The 19522-nt window shown below is 43.0% G+C and overlaps 1 protein-coding gene across 1 annotated transcript in view; it reads left to right on the forward strand.

Annotated features, from left to right (window-relative positions):
* The window catches only part of LOC143281281 (uncharacterized), a 57371-nt gene extending 47505 nt beyond the window's left edge, over nucleotides 1-9866 (forward strand). The window contains exons 25-28 of the mRNA XM_076586412.1: nucleotides 231-480; nucleotides 2276-2513; nucleotides 5660-5908; nucleotides 8941-9866. Of these exons, the coding sequence (XP_076442527.1) occupies nucleotides 231-480; nucleotides 2276-2513; nucleotides 5660-5908; nucleotides 8941-9015 (812 nt within the window). The 3' untranslated portion in view covers nucleotides 9016-9866. The remainder of the gene's footprint in view (nucleotides 1-230; nucleotides 481-2275; nucleotides 2514-5659; nucleotides 5909-8940) is intronic.
* The last annotated feature ends 9656 nt before the right edge of the window (nucleotides 9867-19522 follow it).

Raw genomic sequence — 19522 nt, forward strand, 5'->3', positions numbered from 1 at the left:
CGTAAGTTGTCCGTTTGTAAGCAGGATTGTAACAAACTTGTGTCTGTCAGTTGGTGTCAGAGAAAAATAATGTGTTGATTTTCTCTTTTTGTAACACAGATGCCTGTTCATGAGAGATCTATGATTTAGGGGAAGGCATATCAAAGCCTCTTCTTTCCCCCCCTGTTGCTCTTTTTGGCTACTAGCAAGCATTTCAAAAGTCCAGATTGTGCAAATGATGGTACTTCCAGTTGACATCCTGAAGCAGAATGGCTGGATGGACGAGTGCCTGGGAGGCATGCACCGCAAAATGGTGATGTACATGATTGAAGAGAGACCAGACTTGCTGGACAAAGCGGAGGAGATCAGCATGGCTCTGATTGACAGCAGCAAAGCCCACCCACAGAGCTACGCCCATCTGCTGGCCATCGATGAGGAGCGACCTGCGGACAAGCGTCCGAAACGAGCGTACAAGTACAGCCTGGATTATTGTTTGGAGAAGTGAGTGAGAGCATCCTCCTTCATTGTTGTTTCCTTTCGCAGGAGGTTGTGTGTGATGAATCTATGGCCTACAGTCACCCACCCACCCACCTTTCAGTGCTTTGTTTGGCTGGTTTCCTGTGCTCGTTGCATTTGCTGTGATCTGAGTTTCAGTTTTTCAGTTTCACTTTCTCAAGGAGGCGTCACTGCGTTCGGACAAATCCATACACGCTACACCACATCTGTTGAGCAGATGCCTGACCAGCAGCATAACCCAACGCGCTTAGTCAGGCCTTGAGTGCATGCTTACATATTTGTGTACCTATGAAAGTGGATTTCATTTTACGTAATTTCGCCAGAGGACAACACTCTCGTTGCCATGGGTTCTTTTTCAGTGCGCCAAGTGCGTGCTGCACACGGGACCTCGGTTTATCGTCTCATCCGAAAGACTAGACGCTCAGTTTGATTTTCCAGTCAAACTTAGGAGAAAGGGCGAGAGCGGGATTCGAACCCACACCCTCACGGACTCTCTGTATTGGCAGCTGAGCGTCTTAACCATTCTGCCACCTGCCTCCTTCCTCCCTTCCTTCAGTGATCTGAGTGGTAGTGCAAACCAGTACGCTGTATGAATGTACACTGCTCCCGTACTGTGTGGTGCGGACATTGCTTCCCTGCATGAATGGACATTGCCCCACACTGTATGATGAGGACATTGCCTCCCTGCATGAATGGACATTGCCCCACACTGTATGATGAGGACATTGCCTCCCTGTATGAATGGACGTTGCCCCACACTGTATGATGAGGACATTGCCTCCCTGCATGAATGGACATTGCCCCACACTGTATGATGAGGACATTGCCCCACACTGTATGATGAGGACATTGCCTCTCTGCATGAATGGACATTGCCCCACACTGTATGATGAGGACATTGCCTCCCTGCATGAATGGACGTTGCCCCACACTGTATGATGAGGACATTGCCTCACTGCATGAATGGACATTGCCCCACACTGTATGATGAGGACATTGCCTCCCTGCATGAATGGACATTGCCCCACACTGTATGATGAGGACAATTGCCTTACTGTATGAATGGACATTGCCCCACACTGTATGATGAGGACATTGCCTCCCTGCATGAATGGACATTGCCCCACACTGTATGATGAGGACATTGCCTCCCTGCATGAATGGACATTGCCCCACACTGTATGATGAGGACATTGCCTCACTGCATGAATGGACATTGCCCCACACTGTATGATGAGGACATTGCCTCCCTGCATGAATGGATATTGCCCCACACTGTATGATGAGGACATTGCCTCCCTGTATGAATGGACGTTGCCCCACACTGTATGATGAGGACATTGCCTCCCTGCATGAATGGACATTGCCCCACACTGTATGAATGGACATTGCCCCACACTGTGTGATGAGGACATTGCCTCCCTGCATGAATGGACATTCCTTCACACTGTATGATGACATTGCCTCCCTGTATGAATAGACATTGCCCCACACTGTATGATGAGGACATTGCCTCACTGTATGAATGGACATTGCCCCACACTGTATGATGAGGACATTGCCTCACTGTATGAATGGACATTGCACCACACTGTATGAATGGACATTGCCCCAAAACTGTATGGTGTGGACATTGTCCCTCACTGTGTGGTGTGAACATTGCCCCACACTGTATGGAGTGGACATTGCACCCCTCACACTGTATGTATGGTATGGACATTACCCCCCACCCCCCACCCCAACCCACCCACCCACTCACACGCTGTGTGGCATTTGACAGGTTTCCAGACCACTCCATGTACGACACCATAGTGGAGCTGAAGATGGAGCATGAGCTGCTGCCACAGGATGACCGGCAGGGCACCAGGACCCTGCTGAAGCAAGCGCTGCAGGACTGCAGTTCCGGCACCTTGGAGAGCATCGTCAGCAAAGTCACCACCGTGGCTCGGGAGCAGAGCAAGGAAGGGTTCTGGTTCCAGTCGGTCAAGTCGCTGCTGGAAGAGGAGCCCACCAGTCAGGTGGGTGGTTTGTGGGTGGTGGGTGGTTCGTGGGTGGTGGGTGGTTGGTTTGCAAGGGGTGGAACGATTGTGTAGGGATGGTGTGGGGTGGCCGGGTGTGGGTATGGTTGGATGGTTGTGTGAGGTGGTGTGGGTGGGATGGTGTGGGTATGGTTGGATGGTTGTGTGAGGTGGTGTGGGTGGGATGGTGTGGGTATGGTTGGATGGTTGTGTGAGGTGGTGTGGGGTGGGCGGGTGTGGGTATGGTTGGATGGTTGTGTGAGGTGGTGTGGGTGGGATGGTGTGGGGTTGTGTGTGGATAGGGTGGGGTGGGGTGGGGTGGGGTGGGTGGGCATGGATGGATGGTGTGGCGTGGATATGGGTGGGTGGTGTGGGGGTAGGATGAATGGATAGATACAGGTGGAAAGGTGTGGGTGAATATAGGTGGATGGTGTGGGTGAATATAAATGGTATGGGGTGGTGTAGAGGGACGCAGGTGGATGGGGTGGTGTGGGTGGATGAATAAAGGTGGATGGTGTAGGGTGGTGTAGGTGGATGGTGTACGGTGGACAGAGGTAGATGGTGTGGGGTGGTGTAGATGGATATGGGTGGATGGTGTAGTGTGGGTGTATAAAGGTAGATGGCATGGTGTGTAGCTGGATAAAGGTGGATGGTGTGTTGTGGGTGGATGTAGGTGGATGGTGTAGGGTGGGTTGTGTGGTGTGGGTAGATAAAGGTGGGTGGTGCGGGGTGATGTAGATCGATAAAGGTGGATGGTGCGGGGTGATGTAGATGGATAAAGGTGGGTGATGTAGATGGATAAAGGTGGATGGTGTGGGGTGATGTAGATGGATATAGGTGGATGGTGTGGGGTGGTGTAGATGGACAAAGGTGGGTGATGTAGATGGATATAGGTGGATGGTGTGGGGTGATGCAGATGGATAAAGGTGTGGTGTGCGGGGTGATGTAGATGGATAAAGGTGGGTGGTGTGGGGTGATGCAGATGGATAAAGGTGGATGGTGTGGAGTGATGCAGATGGATAAAGGTGGGTGGTGTGGGGTGATGCAGATGGATAAAGGTGGCTGGTGTGGAGTGATGCAGATGGATAAAGGTGGATGGTGTGGGGTGATGTAGATGGATATAGGTGGATGGTGTGGGGTGGTGTAGATGGATATAGGTGAATGGTGTAGGGTGGTGCAGATGGATATAGGTGGATGGTGTGGGGTGATGTAGATGGATAAAAGTGGATGGGGTGGTGTGGTGTAGATGGATATAGGTGGATGGTGTGGGGTGATGTAGATGGATATAGGTGGATTGTGTGGGGTGGTGTAAATGGATATAGATGAATGGTGTGGGGTGATGTAGATGGATATAGGTGGATGGTGTGGGGTGGTGTAGATGGATATAGGTGGATGGTGTGGGGTGGTGTAGATGGATATAGGTGGATGGTGTTGGGTGGTGTGGGTGTATATGGGTAGATAGTGTGTGGTGGTGTGGGTGGGTATGGATGGATGGTTCGGGGTGGTGTGGGTGGATATGGGTGGATGGTGTGGGTGGATGGTATAGGGTGGTGAGATGGATATATGGGGGGATCATGTGTGTTGATGTGGGTTGGTGGTGTTGTACGGTGTGGTGTGGGTGGATATGGGTGGATGGTGTGGGTGGATGGTATAGGGTGGTGAGATGGATATATGGGGGGGGGGGGGTCATGTGTGTTGGTGTGGGTTGGTGGTGTTGTACGGTGTGGTGTGGGTGGATATGGTTGGATGGTGGGGGGTGGTGGGGGTGGATATGGGTTGATGATGTGGGGTGGTGTGGGCTAGTAGTGTGTGGATGGGTGTGTGGTGATGTGTATGGATGTTGTGTGTGGGGGTGTTGTGGATGGGTAATGTGGATGAGTAATGCGAGTGCTCTGTGTGTGTGTGTGTGTGTGTGTGTGTGTGTGGATGAGGGGTGGTGTGGGTGGCGTGAGGTGGGTGGATGATGTGGATGGGTATGGGGTGGTTGGGGGTGGTGTTGGTAAGTGGATGGGACATGTCTTGCTTACACAGCAGTTTTGTTTTTGTTTGGTTTCTTGGTGGTGATTATGCGGGGCTTGGGGTGTTTTGGGGTTGTTGGTTTTTTTTTTTTTGTTTTTTTTTTCATTTTCATACTAGAAAAATAAACTTGTGTCCAATGTTAAGGGAAGTTTAGATGAGAAGCAAAGATCAACGAAGACCATGTCCCCCCCATTTTCTTTTTCCACCACAAGTCCAGTCACCACAGGCATAAAGTATGTGTGCTTTTTGTATGTGCTTGTACGTGCTTATACCCAGTTCCTGCAGAATGTGTATGGTGCACTGTGCTCTCATGCTTGCAAGTTCATGTACTCACAAATACATGCACACCAACGCACACACACTCATACACATGCATGTGCATGCACATACACACACACGCATGCACATGAATGGGTTTTTTTTTATGTCAGAATATCAGCATTATGCTTGAATGTATTCTCATGAATTTTGTAATGTCTGTCCACATTTAAAGAATTTTCTTTCTTTCTTCTTTTTTTTTTCTTCAAAAAGTGTCCTCAACCATTGCAGGATCATAAGTAATGATTTTTTTTAAAACATGAAACTCAACCATGGTATTTTTTTTTTCTATAACGTTTGTTCTATGATATAATAAAAATCAACAGGCCCAACACTGCAAGTGATTATTTTAACATGAAACTCAACCATTATGTATATTTTTTTCCAAAACATAATTTGTTCTAAGATAGAAAATTAATGTAATGCTTTTGTGGGGGATTTTTTTTCCCTGAGTGTGCTTCATAGTTACAGAAAGATTCAACCATTACTCTTTTTTTTTTACAACATAATTTTTACTATGATATGACAAATGTAATGCTATTGTTGTTTTTGTTTGTTTTTTGTCTTTGTTGTTTTTTTCGCTTCATATTTGTTTATGCAGCCTTGGGAGCTAGGTGGCATTTGGGAACCATCCCAACACCAACCGTCCTAAAACCCTCTTGGCCGAGAGAGTGGGGTTGTAACTTTGGCAAGACACCCTCCACTATAATCAAATTCTAGCCAAGATAAGTCAGCAGTTGCCTCCTCTGCTGTTCTGATGGTCATAGTCAGATTCGACTGACTATCATTACATTTGTTCATATTTGCAGAAAGCTGCTGGGTTGTTTGTTCGCCTCTGCGTCCACATGGAGCGACCGGCTGAAGCCTTGCCTTCCATCGGACCCTACCTGGACAGCTGCAGGGACAAAGACGGAGCATTCAACGCAGACCTGGTCAAGCCCTCCCGGACACGGCTGGACGTAGCCAAGGTGCTGGTTGCCGGGGGCAGCACGGCTCAGGCCCGTCAGCTCCTGCTGCTGGTGACCGCCAAATCCCTGGACCAGAGCCAGAAGAAAGAAGTGAGGGCAATATCCACATTTCTTCCCCTGTACTTTTCCGTTTATAAGACAGAAAAAACGTGTGAATCGGTTAATAACATTGTAATATGAATTCCACATTTCTTCCCCTCCACTCTTTGACTGGCCTTCTTTTTACATCTCTTGACAGGGGAAGAAATGAAGAGTATATATTACAATATTATTTAAACAAATTTATGGTTTTTCCGTCTTGGGAACGAAACTGAATGGAAAGAACACAGGGGAAAAAATGTGGATATTGCCGGAATGAGTGTTCATGTTGGAAGGAAAGTCTGCCGGCTTTTTTGATGTTGAAGTCTCACCATTTTTTGTGACTTTAACTCATTCTACTCCAGGTACAAGTTAACTCATACCATGATTACTTCCCCAGTGGACCAGGTATGAGTATGCTCATATTAACACTCTATTCTAATTTCGTTCATTCTTGCTTGGTACAGCAGGCATTCTAAACTGAACCGTTTACAGATTCCGGAAGCATGAAAATGAAGCTTTGTTTGACCGATTAAATCAACAATTCTCTATCGATTTTAAGCTGTTTCAGTGAACAACCCTATGTTTTACTGCTGTGACCTCATGCAGTGCTGGTCCAGGGGAGTTGTAGCAGGTATGTGGCTGTGGGGTAGAATGAGTTAAAAAGATAGGTCCGACAGGCGCAATAGCCGAGTGGTTAAAGCATTGGACTGTCAATCTGAGGGTCCCAGGTTCGAATCACGGTGGCGGCGCCTGGTGGGTAAAGGGTGGAGATTTTTACGATCTCCCAGGTCAACATATGTGCAGACCTGCTAGTGCCTGAACCCCCTTCGTATGTATATGCAAGCAGAAGATCAAATACGCATGTTAAAGATCCTGTTATCCATGTCAGCATTCGGTGGGTTATGGAAACAAGAACATACCCAGCATGCACACCCCTGAAAACGGAGTATGGCTGCCTACATGGCGGGGTAAAAATGGTCATACACATAAAAGCCCACTCGTATGCATACGAGTGAACGCAGAAGAAGAAGAAGAAGATAGGTCCACACAGCAAGCAATGAACATGTGGAAACTATCGAAGCATGCTTTAAAAAAAAATTTTTTTAAAGTGAAATGCTGGGTATTAACCAATATCCTGAAACAGTCATGGCTACGTGACAGTGAAGAAATTCAACCTATAATATTAAACCACATTTTTCACAAAACCACATTTTTCACAAACAGCTTTTCTGATGTAACCACAATATTCACAAACACCTTTTTCATGTAAGCAGCATTTTGTGTGTGTGTGTGTGTGTGTGTGTGTGTGTGTGTTCTTTTTCTTTTTATACAAACACCAACTCTTAGAGGGATATAGTAAGTGTGCATGGGTGCTTGCATACGGGCAGGTACAGGTGTATGTATGTGTTTTGAATAATGGAAAGCTATCGGACTTGCTTTGCTATGACTGAGTTGAGTGTTATTTTGGCATGTATATGTTGTGTGCCAAATTTTACCGTTTTGCTTACAGTGTGTATGTATCACAGACTTCACCACACTTAATTTCTCTACTGAGATAATAAAGGTATCCTGATTCTGATTTAGAAGGGCAGAGTTTCAGTTTAGCATATAGCAGTTGTTTTCCTTTGACTGTTGGGTGCTTAAAAAAAAAAAAAAAGTACTTACATATATATATGAAAAGTGACAACCAGTCTGTGTGTCTCAGTCAAGGACAAGGGTGCCAAGAGACAGGCTGCTGGCAAGACCGCAGTGAACCTGATTTTAAGTGACATGTCAGCCCATCTTTTTTTTTTTTTCTTTTTTTTTTCCCTTGTATACAAGGTTATATTTTGACATTTCACGACATCAGTGTGATTCAACATTCACATAGCCAACAAAACATTTGGTCCATCAATGGTCATAGAAAAAAAATCATTAATTTGTTGAGATACAAGGGTTATTTTTCAATATGATAAATACTTATAATAGTAATAATAAGATGAAGAACAATAACAAATAATAAAGAACAAGATAAACAAGATACCAAATGTCACATCATGGCATGTATTCATGTTGACATAGCTTCAAGGAGCACCAGTTCTTTTTGTTTTTGTTGTTGCTGTTGTTGTTTTATTATAAAGTGTTATTAAAGGATTAATATAATTATGTTATCCATTACCTGTGGCAGCTTACTTCTTTTATCAAAATTAATGTACAAACATGTCAAATTTTGCGGTATATTCATTTCTGATATTGTTAAAAATTCTATCAAACATGCATCATTCATATACTGTATTATGATGACAGTTTTCATTTTACTCAATGTTCCATTACCAACACAGAGTATGGTAGCCATTTTTTAACAAAATCACTGTAATTCATTTCCATTGTGTGTACATGCTTTTCTAACTTGTATCTATCATGTCCGCCCATCTTCATTGTTGTCAGTTTTTAAATGATGGAACATACATAAAATAATAATAATGGTATTTATATAGCGCTGGATCTTGTGCAGAGACAAATCAAAGCGCTTTCGCACCAGTCATTCACACGCATGCATAACTCTAATACTGTAGAAACTAAAGACAAGGAAGGGCAGGCAAGGGAGGCTATTTTGGGAAGAGGTGGGTTTTAAGGCCAGACTTGAAAGAGCTGAGTGTGGAGACTTGACGAAGCGAAAAAGGAAGTTCATACATGGTTGTGTTGGCCAGCAAGGATGGTGAGACTGGGAGTACATGTAAAAAAAAAAAAGGCTGGAGAAGTGAAATCCTGTGCTTGGTTTTCTGCCGAGCCATTTGCCACAATGTCAGAGGAATGGGTTGTATGCGGTGATGGATTTTTCTTCTCTGCTTTGTTTTAATTCTAGTCGACTTGCCGCTGTTTTCATTCTTGGAGACGTTTATTATTTTGCAGCTTAAGTGATGCTATGTTCTGACTTCTGACAACTTGTTTGTTGTTGTTTACTTCTAGGCTTTTGCACCACTCTTTTGCCAGTGTCAGTCTTACACTGGCATTAGGTGGGGTTTTAACCTTGCTGTGAACTGCGTGCATGTCTGTTGCAGGCAAAATCTTTGTTGGACTCCCTGCCAGAAACGGAAAATGACGGAATTAAAGTAGACGTCACCAGTGCAGCGTGAACAATTTGTCACCGCTTGATGTGATCTGATCAACGTTGTGGTCATATTCACAACATCTTTTTGTTTCCTTCTTTACTAATGATACATGTATTTGACTTAAATCAAGCATCAAAGCACTTCTTGTTTTTTTTGTGCAAAGTTATTTTCCAAGGTCTGACTGTTTAAGGTGCCTGTCATGTATTTTATTCTAAGAAAATAAACCCACATAAAATGGGGATGACATGTAGTGGACATATTTTTGTACATCATAATTATGAACTTTTTGCTCTTTCACATGCAGTAGTTTTCTGTCATGATTTTATCTTTAAATGCAGCCATGTGAAAGGCCAGCCTGTGAGACATGTCACTGATACTGGAGCCGAAGGGTTAGATATATAGAGAGATTAGCTGGAGAGAGAGAGAGAGAGAGCAATGAATTGATCACTGAAATTTGTGCTTTCCGAAGGGTTAGATATATAGAGAGATTAGTTGGAGAGAGAAAGAGAGAGAGAGAGAACAATGAATTGGTCACTGAAATTTGTGCTTTCCGAAGGGTTAGATATATAGAGAGATTAGCTGGAGAGAGAGAGAGAGAGAGAGAGAGAACAATGAATTGATCACTGAAATTTGTGCTTTCCGAAGGGTTAGATATAGAGAGAGATTAGTTGGAGAGAGAGAGAGAAAGAGAGAGAGAGAGAACAATGAATTGGTCACTGAAATTTGTGCTTTCCAAAGGGTTAGATATATAGAGAGATTAGTTGGAGAGAGAGAGAGAGAGAACAATGAATTGGTCACTGAAATTTGTGCTTTCCGAAGGGTTAGATATATAGAGAGATTAGTTGGAGAGAGAGAGAGAGAGAGAGAGAGAGAGAGAGAGAGAGAACAATGAATTGGTCACTGAAATTTGTGCTTTCCGAAGGGTTAGATATATAGAGAGATTAGTTGGAGAGAGAGAGAGAGAGAGAACAATGAATTGGTCACTGAAATTTGTGCTTTCCGAAGGGTTAGGTATATAGAGAGATTAGTTGGAGAGAGAGAGAGAGAACAATGAATTGGTCACTGAAATTTGTGCTTTCAAACAGAATGCTGTCCATAAAGATGCAGTGGTTGTTTTATTGACTCATCCTTTTTGCACATTTGGCCCCAAAGTCCATCGTGAATTCCCCACAAATGTCTGGAGGGACACTCCCTCAGTCTTTGCCCCCACGACTGAATAAAGCATTTATTGTTGTCAGTGGAGATCTGAGACAGTGCTGCCTCACAGGGCCTGGATCCAGCCAGACAGTCAACAGAATGCCATCAACATTAATGTGGGCAGTGTGTGTGGGGTGGGGATGGGGGTTGGGGGGGGGGGGGGTCTGTTTGATGGCTGGTGCCTGAGTGGTTTGTGGTGTTGGACTGAAGTGAAGTGATGAGGGTGTATCTGTCCACTGGAAAACCCAGACCAGCGTCCTGGAGTCAGGGCATGAAGGTGGGGGATCTTCTTCTTCTTCCACGTTCACTCGTATATCACACGAGTGGGCTTTTACGTGTATGACCGTTTTTATCCCGCCATGTAGGCAGCCATACTCCGTTTTCGAGGATGTGCATGCTGGATATGTTCTTGTTTCCATAACCCACCGAACGCTGACATGGATTACAGGATCTTTAATGTGTGTATTTGATCTTCTGCTTGTGTATACACACGAAGGGGGTTCAGGCACTGGCAGGTCTGCACATATGTTGACCTGGGAGATCGTAAAAATCTCCACCCTTTACCCACCTGGCGCCGTCACCGTGATTCGAACCCAGGACCCTCAGATTGAAAGTCCAACGCTTTAACCATTTGGCTGTTGCACCCGTCGAAGGCGAGAGATGAAAGAGGAAGGATGAACAAAAACAAAACAGCAGTAACAGTTTCTTTTTTTTTTTTTCTTTTTTTTTAAAATCCAAATACAATCAGATTTTTTAAAATAACAGAAAGGGTGTTGTAATGTTTGTGAGACCTGTGTGTTATAGCTCGAACTCTATTATCCCAAAAACTGTTCAACCCCTTTTCATCACCATCATCATCGAATGAACTATTTGTTGATTCTGGTGCAGATTCATCAATATCTGAGTCATAACTGCGACCAGAGTCCATAGATATTTCGTCCAGAACTTGCTGCACAGTAAACCTCAGATACTGATGGGGGGAAATACAGGAAATATGTTGAAACAGTCACCCACCCCCCAAATACAAAATATTTAAATTAGAAAGACAACAGAAAGAGTGTTATAATGTTTGAGACCTGTGTGTCCTTGTACATCATGTAAATTATTATCTGGTGCACTGCTGACTCAGACATTACTGTGATAGTTGTATATGCTGGACTGTGTTGAATGCCGTGGATACCACTATGTGTCCTTAATGATCAGTATGCCTCTTTTTTATGATAGGTGTGTCTCCACATCTTTATCTTTCCATGGACATCTGCTGAAAACATACTTTCCTAACAGTGTGCGACATTTTCATTATAATATATATACTGTAGTAGTTGATCATGAACCATTTCATCAAAACCCATACGTATATTTTAATGTTGTCAATGGTTCAAGGCATGATGGACACTGATGTGAATGAAATGGTTTTGATGATGGACATGGTTTTTGAGCAGTGGTTGCTGTCTTAGATCAGACAAAAGTCATAGGTAAGATTGTCGCCTTGCTTCTTACACCACACACTGTCTGTGTGTGTGACGACAGGCTGGCTGTATGATGTTGATCTTGCCTGTCGATCAGGATTATTTGTCCCGAAAGGACATTCAACAGAAACAGGGAATTATCAGATGAGGCTGTGTGTCTATTCTTTTACCATGTTTGATGTTTTCGTTTGTTTGTGTCAGTGGTTTAAAACGTTTTTAATTGTTTGAATGAGTGTGGTGATTGTAAATTAGATACAGTTATGTTTTGGCAATATGTTACAACAGATATCAGACATAAGTTACATGGATAATGCTCCAAAAAACATAGTTCCAGAAATACTTCTTTGCATTGTGTATCTTCATATTGTACACATGCACACCACCAAAAAAGGAGTATGGCTGCCTACATGGCGAGGTAAAAACTGACATACACGTAAAAGCCCACGCATGTGCATACGAGTGAATGTGGGAGTTGCAGCCCACGAATGCAGAAGAAGAAGTACACATGCACAGTACTTATGAGCAGAAGAACTAACTCATGCTGTGATATGTTTTGCTCACAAAAATGCCTGGATTTTATATAGAACAGTAACATTTTCTTTGTGTCAGTGGTTTAAAATGTTTTTGATTGTTTGAAATGAGTGTGATGATTGTAAATCAGGGTAAAATTAATGTTTTGGCAATATGTTACAACACTATTTCAGACATAAGTTCCATGGATTATGCCCCAAAAAACATAGTTCCGGAAACTGTTTCAAACAACACTTCTTTTCATTGTGTGTCTTTATCTTGTACACATACATAGTAATTTATGACAAGAAGAAGAGGCCGGTCTCATGCAGGTTCTCCAGCATTGAACAGCAGAGTCACTCATTGACTGTCGAAGTCTTCACTGTCAAAGTCTGCACCTCATAACACTTCACCCAGAGTGAGTGATAAGGACAGGCATCATGTCTTGACTATATATATATATATTATATATATATGGTCCGTACATAGAACGTTTCCGCGGATGTAACCGCTAAGGAAAACCTGTGCCTGTCTTGTTCTTAAGGCCTGACTAAGCGCGTTGGGTTACGCTGCTGGTCAGGCATCTGCTTGGCAGATGTGGTGTAGCGTATATGGATTTGTCCGAACGCAGTGACGCCTCCTTGAGCTACTGAAACTGAAACTGAACTGATAAGGAGAGAGGCTGAACTGGTGCTGTCCTGCCTACACCATGCAGTTTCCACATGAAAGGGAGAGGTTGGGGGTTTGGGGGAGGACGACTGGGGTTGTCATGTTTGAGGCCATTTGAGTCACTAATGGTTACACATAATGGACCGTTAATGTTGAGCCCTCAGGAAGTAGCTGCTGTTCCTGATAACGTGAAATCCTAGAGCAGCCCTGTTTGTCTGCTGCAGTCTGTCTCTCTTCACAAACTTCACCACTTGATCGGCAAAACGATACGGTGTACAGTGTTCTGCCAAACTGAGCACAACAAGGCTTTCATTTCCGCGGTTTGGTCGGTAATGGTCCATTTTTCATTGATGTAAGATGATGTGGTCGCTCCATCATGTTTGCAGTTATCTACACCGCAAGCCATTTTGTGTGTTGGATCGGCTACATTACATGGACTTCATGGCTACAGTCCAATAGTCTGAAGTGTCTTCTAAATAATGTCACTAAATAATATTCTGACAGAAAATTGAAGACAGGGAACAGGCTACAAAAATGTATGCATGCCAAACAAAATGTCTCCATATCAGGAAAATGTGTGCCAGATTTCAGGCACTTGCCAGATGACTTCCACCCTTACTGATGTGTTGGTTCACATGTGGGAAACGTCTGCTGAAATGCACATACTGTTAATCTTTGAACATTGTGAAGCATGTGCATCATTAGTGTTCATATTCATCAATGCAGGAAATTGTTCCAAGGATTTTTTTTTTTTTCTTTTTCTGATTTCTCTACACTGAACTCTAGACATGCACCTTGTTTCCATCTGTCCATCCTTCTCCCCTCACTTGTTGGGCAAAAACGATATAATAATAGTTGCACCAGTAAAAGGATTTTTGCATTGTTTTGTGTGGTAATATTGATTTAAACCTCAGGTTCACCATTAATTCATATCTTTATAAGATTAATGTACTTTCGATACTTTTATATTATATTGAAATCCATATGATATGTGTATTGTATTGGAGATGGGGCAACGCCTTGATAATAATATTGGAGCAGATCTGGGTTTTATGCAAAATATAGCAAGATATTTCAGAGTGCCATAATCAGATTTTGTTAAAGACTGTTTAGAGACATTGTTTATTGTTTAGAGACTGTTTAGAGACCATGTTTATGAGACTATTTAGAGACAGTGCTTATAGAAACCTTGTTTAGAAACATTGCTTATTGTTAAGAGGTTGTTTAGAGATTCTTGTTTAGAGACATTGTTTTGAGTTGTTGCCTACTGTGATCAAGTTATTGGTCTTTTCCAGTGACTGTGACAGTCTCCTTTTGGGCATAATTTTCTCTCTGTGTGTGCGTGTGTGTGTGTGTGTGTGTGTGTGTGTGTTGCACATGCTTGCTCAACATCCTGTTGTCTCTGTTTCAAGTTGATACTAGTTTTTGCCTGTCAGATTCAATCTTTATGATTTATCAACCAGTCAGTCTTTGTAATGGATGTGCAATTTTCAAATTCTTGGAATCTAAAACGATTGATGGACTAAAAGATTGATTGAAAGAATGAATGAATGTCGGTTAATTAATGAACAAAAGTAGCCACAGAACAATCATGATGATGTGTTGATCACAGGATCTGATGAGGATTTTTTTTTTTTTTTTTTTTTTTTTTTTTTTAACATGCTGAGATGTTCTGATGTTTTTTGTGAGACATGAGAATGAACCTCCTTTGCATACTGATTGCCTTTACAGCCTCCCACCTTCCCCCCCCCCGCCCACCTCCCTCCCCCTTCCCCTCCCACTCCTTTTTCTCCTTGATCACTTCCTCCTTGATATCTCATTTTGAAAAAGGCACGTTTTTCATTTCTGTACACATTCTGCACAATGATGCTTGCAACCATATATGTGTTACCCTTGAATGTCATCCATTGTCAAGATGCCTCAGTATTTTAGATCTAATTCTTAGATGTGATATGTCTGTATTATGTTTAGTAGTCATTGTTCGATATTTTAGATCTAATTCTTGATGGGATATGTCTGTATTATGTTTTAGTAGTGGTTGTTTTTCTTGATGTGGTATGTCTGTACTGTATTTAGTAGTCATTGTTTGCTGTTGTTTGTTGTTACCTATGCACTTTTACACACCTAAGGGATCAAATAATTACTCTTAATAAAAACTTTTCATTCTTATTTCTGTTGATATTGCTGTTGCAACGAATATGTTGTTGCTGTTTTTTATTCATGATTTTTTTTTTATGATTGAAAACAGCCCAATGGATGATGCTTTGAGGTGATATCTTATTGATGACAGTTATATGAACAGTGTAGCCTATCCCTTTTGGTTTTTACCTCTGAATTTACCCTGTTCTCAAGATTTCACTATACTTTAGATCTCATTCTTGATGTGATGTGTCAGTATTATGTTTATGGGGTTTTTTTTTATACTCTTTGTTTAATGTTGTTTGTTGTTATTCATGCACACATAAGGGATCCAGTTTGTCTTTCTTATTATTGTTGCTGATGCTACTGTTGCAATGAATATGTTGCTGTTCTTGCAATGAATAGTTGTTGGGTTTTTTTTTTTGTTGTTTTTTTTTAAATTCATTTAATACAGTGGCAGTGGGTGATATTTTGAGGCTTAGGTGATATTCTATTGACAGTTATTACAAACAAGGGATCCTTTTTTTAAAATACTTTTTGTGAGTGATTTTTTTATGAGCGGAATCAAGATTGTGTTGATTGATTTTTATTTGTTTTTAGGTGTTTCTAAGTGGTTGAGATGAAATCAAATCAACTAGCTGATACCAAAGCTGACTGGAAAGGGGGTATATCATAAAAAGACCAATTCAGCAATGTACCAATTAAATAATGTCAGGTTTGCAAAAGAAGAATGAATTTGAAAACAGGCGATTTTACACTGATGGCGACCGCAAATTGGGCATTCGACTGCCAGAAAAACTGCTCTTTAAGTCATTTATTATGCTGTTTCCGGTAAATCCAACCTGCATGTGGTTGATTAACCTCTTATGGAGTGACTTTTCCTCGAAACTCAAAATCGTCAAATTTTACCTCAAAATCCCTTTAGGGCCTCGTTACTCGAAACGGCCGGGGTCAGCCGACTTATGGGTTATGCTGAGGAAACAGGTCACAGTTGATCACTCACTCACTCACTCATTCCCTCGACCGCTGGGGTCGTTGGGGGGACATGAGGAAGATGTCATAGCTCGCCACGCCGTTCTGTTGGCAGCTGTCGTGAGGAGATCTGGCATCGTCATTTTGGTCCATTCCTTGACGTTGTCGGACCAGCTCTTTCTCTGCCGCCCCCGTCTGCGCCCTCCCTCTACAGTCATTTGTAGGATGGTTTTGGAGAGGGTGTTATGTCGTATGACGTGACCAAACTATGCCATCTTCCGTCGTTTGACAGTCGCCAGCAGTGGTTCTTGGGGCCCAACAAGGTTGCTGACCAGGTTCCGCACGTAGTTATTGGTCTTGTGCTCCAGTTGATCACAACGTTTTGTAAAACAACTGATGTTTGAATGATACTCCTCAGTTTTGTACTTCAGAACTTAAGAAAAACGAGTATTGGCAGGGTAAATAATCCTGGATTTATTTCTTGTGAAAACAGCCTGTTTTTTTTATATTTGAGCAGAGGGGTTCCTTAATTATGAGTATTCTGTGTACAGGTGTTTGGTGGATAGTTCTGATCTGAAGTTTTCACTTATTTGCTTGATGTAGAAATAACTGCAAATTAATATATATAAAAAAATTTAAAAGCACATTGTGAAATCCAGTTTCTCTGTTTCTGAATCAGTCTGTTCATTCATTGTTTACAAGATCCTTTTTTTCTCAAATGTCACCCCTATCCTTGACCTCTTGGTGTGTCTGTATTTATCCTTCTTATATGCACTCTCTCTCTCTCTCTCTCTCTCTCTCTCTCACACACACACACACACGCGCGCGCGCGCATACATGCACACACGCTCTCTTTCTCACACTCTCTCTTTCTCACTCCGCCTGTCTTTCTGTCTGTTTGACTGACTCTCTCTCTGTCTCTCTGTGTCTCTCTAAGAATGGAATAATCATACTGAAAATAGTGATAGATTTTCTTTGTACAGACTATTAAAAATGACTAATTTAACAGAACACTATATATAATGTAATGTATATGAATAAGTCTATGAGATGTATGCTAACTAAGTTTAGAATTGGTGTTTCTGACATAGCTGTGCACAGTCAAAGGTACAAGAAAAATGAGAAGCACACATGTCCGATGTGCAGATCTGAGACAGATGAAGTTCATTTCGTTTTTTGCTGTCGGGCATTGGATGATCTTTAAAAAAGATTCATCCTTCAAAGTATTACAGTACACCAACCTTTTTCAGACTAACATTATTAATGTCTTGCAGAAATGAATCTGTTATCAAGAACTTTGCAGTTTTTCTGTACAAGTCGTTTCAGAGGAGAACCATTATGAGCTGATACAACGATATTGTTCAAAGATATATATATATACATTATTCACGAATTATATATACACTATTTTTGTGCGCATCATTTTCTTAAATGTTTCCTATTTACGTGTACCCCCTTCACATGGGGCCATGGCCTTTCTTGAATAAAAATACCGTTATCGTTATCGTTATCGTTATCTCTCTCTCTTTTTTTTTTCTCTCTCTCTCTCCGACTGTCTGTCTGTCTGTATGTATTCATGTATGTCTCTCTCTCTCATTAAAAGTAAATGTATTGCATTTATTTACAAGTGTCATTGCAATTGTCCCCCCCCCCCCCTTGTTTAAAGGGCCTTAAGGCTGAATTGACAATAACATAGTGTCAGTCTCTCTCTCTCTCTGTCTGTCTGTCTGTATGTCTGTCTCCCTCCCTCCGCCTGTCTCTCAAGATTCAGCTTCATTCCCCTTAACGCCAATTTTCAACAGTCAACTGACTCATATCTGTTCCTCTCCTCCCCACCCACATTCAGTCTCTTTTCTGTTTATCTGAGTTAATGCTCAAGAAATTCATCATCGGATTTAGAATGCAGCCTGTTCAGTTTGGAGGGCAACATCCTATATGCCTTTCTGTCTGTCTCTGTCTAGTTCAGCTCAATCGCTTCCACCTAGGTCGTCTCTGAAGACTCCTCCATATCAGGTGGCAGGACAAAGTCCCCGGCACAGAAGTCCTGGAACGAGCTGGCCTCTCCAGCATCTATACAACCTCCTGCAGAAAGCCCAAGCCAGGTGGGTTGGACATGTGGTCAGAATGCCAGACAGTCGACTGCCTAAGCAACTGCTGTACGGAGAACTGTGGAAATATCTATCCACTGACGCAACATCTAGACTTGTCGTTTCTCTCATTCTCTCTCGCCTTGACTACTGTAACTCTTTATTGTCTGGTCTGCCTGCTTCATCCATTCAGCCCCTTCAGCGCATACAAAACTCTGCTGCCCGACTCGTCCTCAGAAAGAAAAGATCTGAGCACATCACTCCTCTTTTGCAACATCTCCACTGGCTCCCTGTCTCACACCGAATAAAGTACAAGATCAGCACTCTATGTCATAGATGCATTCACAAAACTGCCCCTTCCTATCTCTGCAGCTGCCTTCACCTCTACGCTCCATCTCGCTCACTACGATCGGCCTCGGATCCACTCTGTTTACGCATACCCAGATTCAAACACTCGACTATTGGCCGCCGTTCTTTCTCTGTTTCTGGACATTGCGATTGGAATGAACTTTCTTTTTCGCTTCGTTAAGTCTCCACACTCAGCTCTTTCAAGTCTGGCCTTAAAACCCACCTCTTCCCAAAATAGCCTCCCTTGCCTGCCCTTCCTTGTCTTTAGTTTCTGCAGTATTAGAGTTATGCATGCGTGTGAATGACTGGTGCGAAGGCGCTTTGATTTGTCTCTGCACAAGATCCAGCGCTATATAAATACCATTATTATTATTATTATTAACTGTGTCAGGGCATGCGCTCAGTTGGAGGGCAGAAGAAACGCTTCAAAGACTGCCTCAAAGCGATCTTCAAAGACCTGGGCGTCGACATCAGCACTGAAGTGGGAGACGCTTGCTCTGGACCGTCCAACCTGGCGCAGCAAGGTCACCACAGGAGCCTGTGCAGCTGAAACCAGGCGCATCACCGAAGCACAACGAAAACATGCTGTGCGCTAGGCCCGAGCAGCTTCCACTGCCACGACAGCACCTACACACTTGTGTTCCACATGTGGGCAAAACTTCAGGGCCCAGACTGGCTTCATCAGTCACTTCCAGACCCACAGCCACCGATCTTCCATCTGATTTTTTTAAGCCATGGTCATCTTCGAATCCGAAGGACGAACATCAAATGTGTTGGGCAGTGTCTGGTCCACAAAATTAATATGTGCGTCTGAACATCAGGAAGTGTCTCTGTATCAAGGCTTCGTCACGGACCTTGATGCTGAGAGCAGTCATACACGCATATGTGCAACGTACACACATACACACAAGCACATACACCCCCACTTACACAGCCGCACACAGACACACACACACACACACTAACGCACGCACGCGCACACTAGCATGCACACACACACACACACACACACACACACACACACACGCACATGCACTCAAGCACACACACCTTTCTGTGTGTGTTAGAGAGAGAGAGACAGAGAATGTGTCTGTTTATGTGTTTGTGTGTGTGGCGGGGTGAGGGTGGGGGAGGAAGGTG

The sequence above is a fragment of the Babylonia areolata genome, chromosome 4 (genome assembly GCF_041734735.1).
Source record: "Babylonia areolata isolate BAREFJ2019XMU chromosome 4, ASM4173473v1, whole genome shotgun sequence".
NCBI classification, from domain to species: domain Eukaryota; kingdom Metazoa; phylum Mollusca; class Gastropoda; order Neogastropoda; family Buccinidae; genus Babylonia; species Babylonia areolata.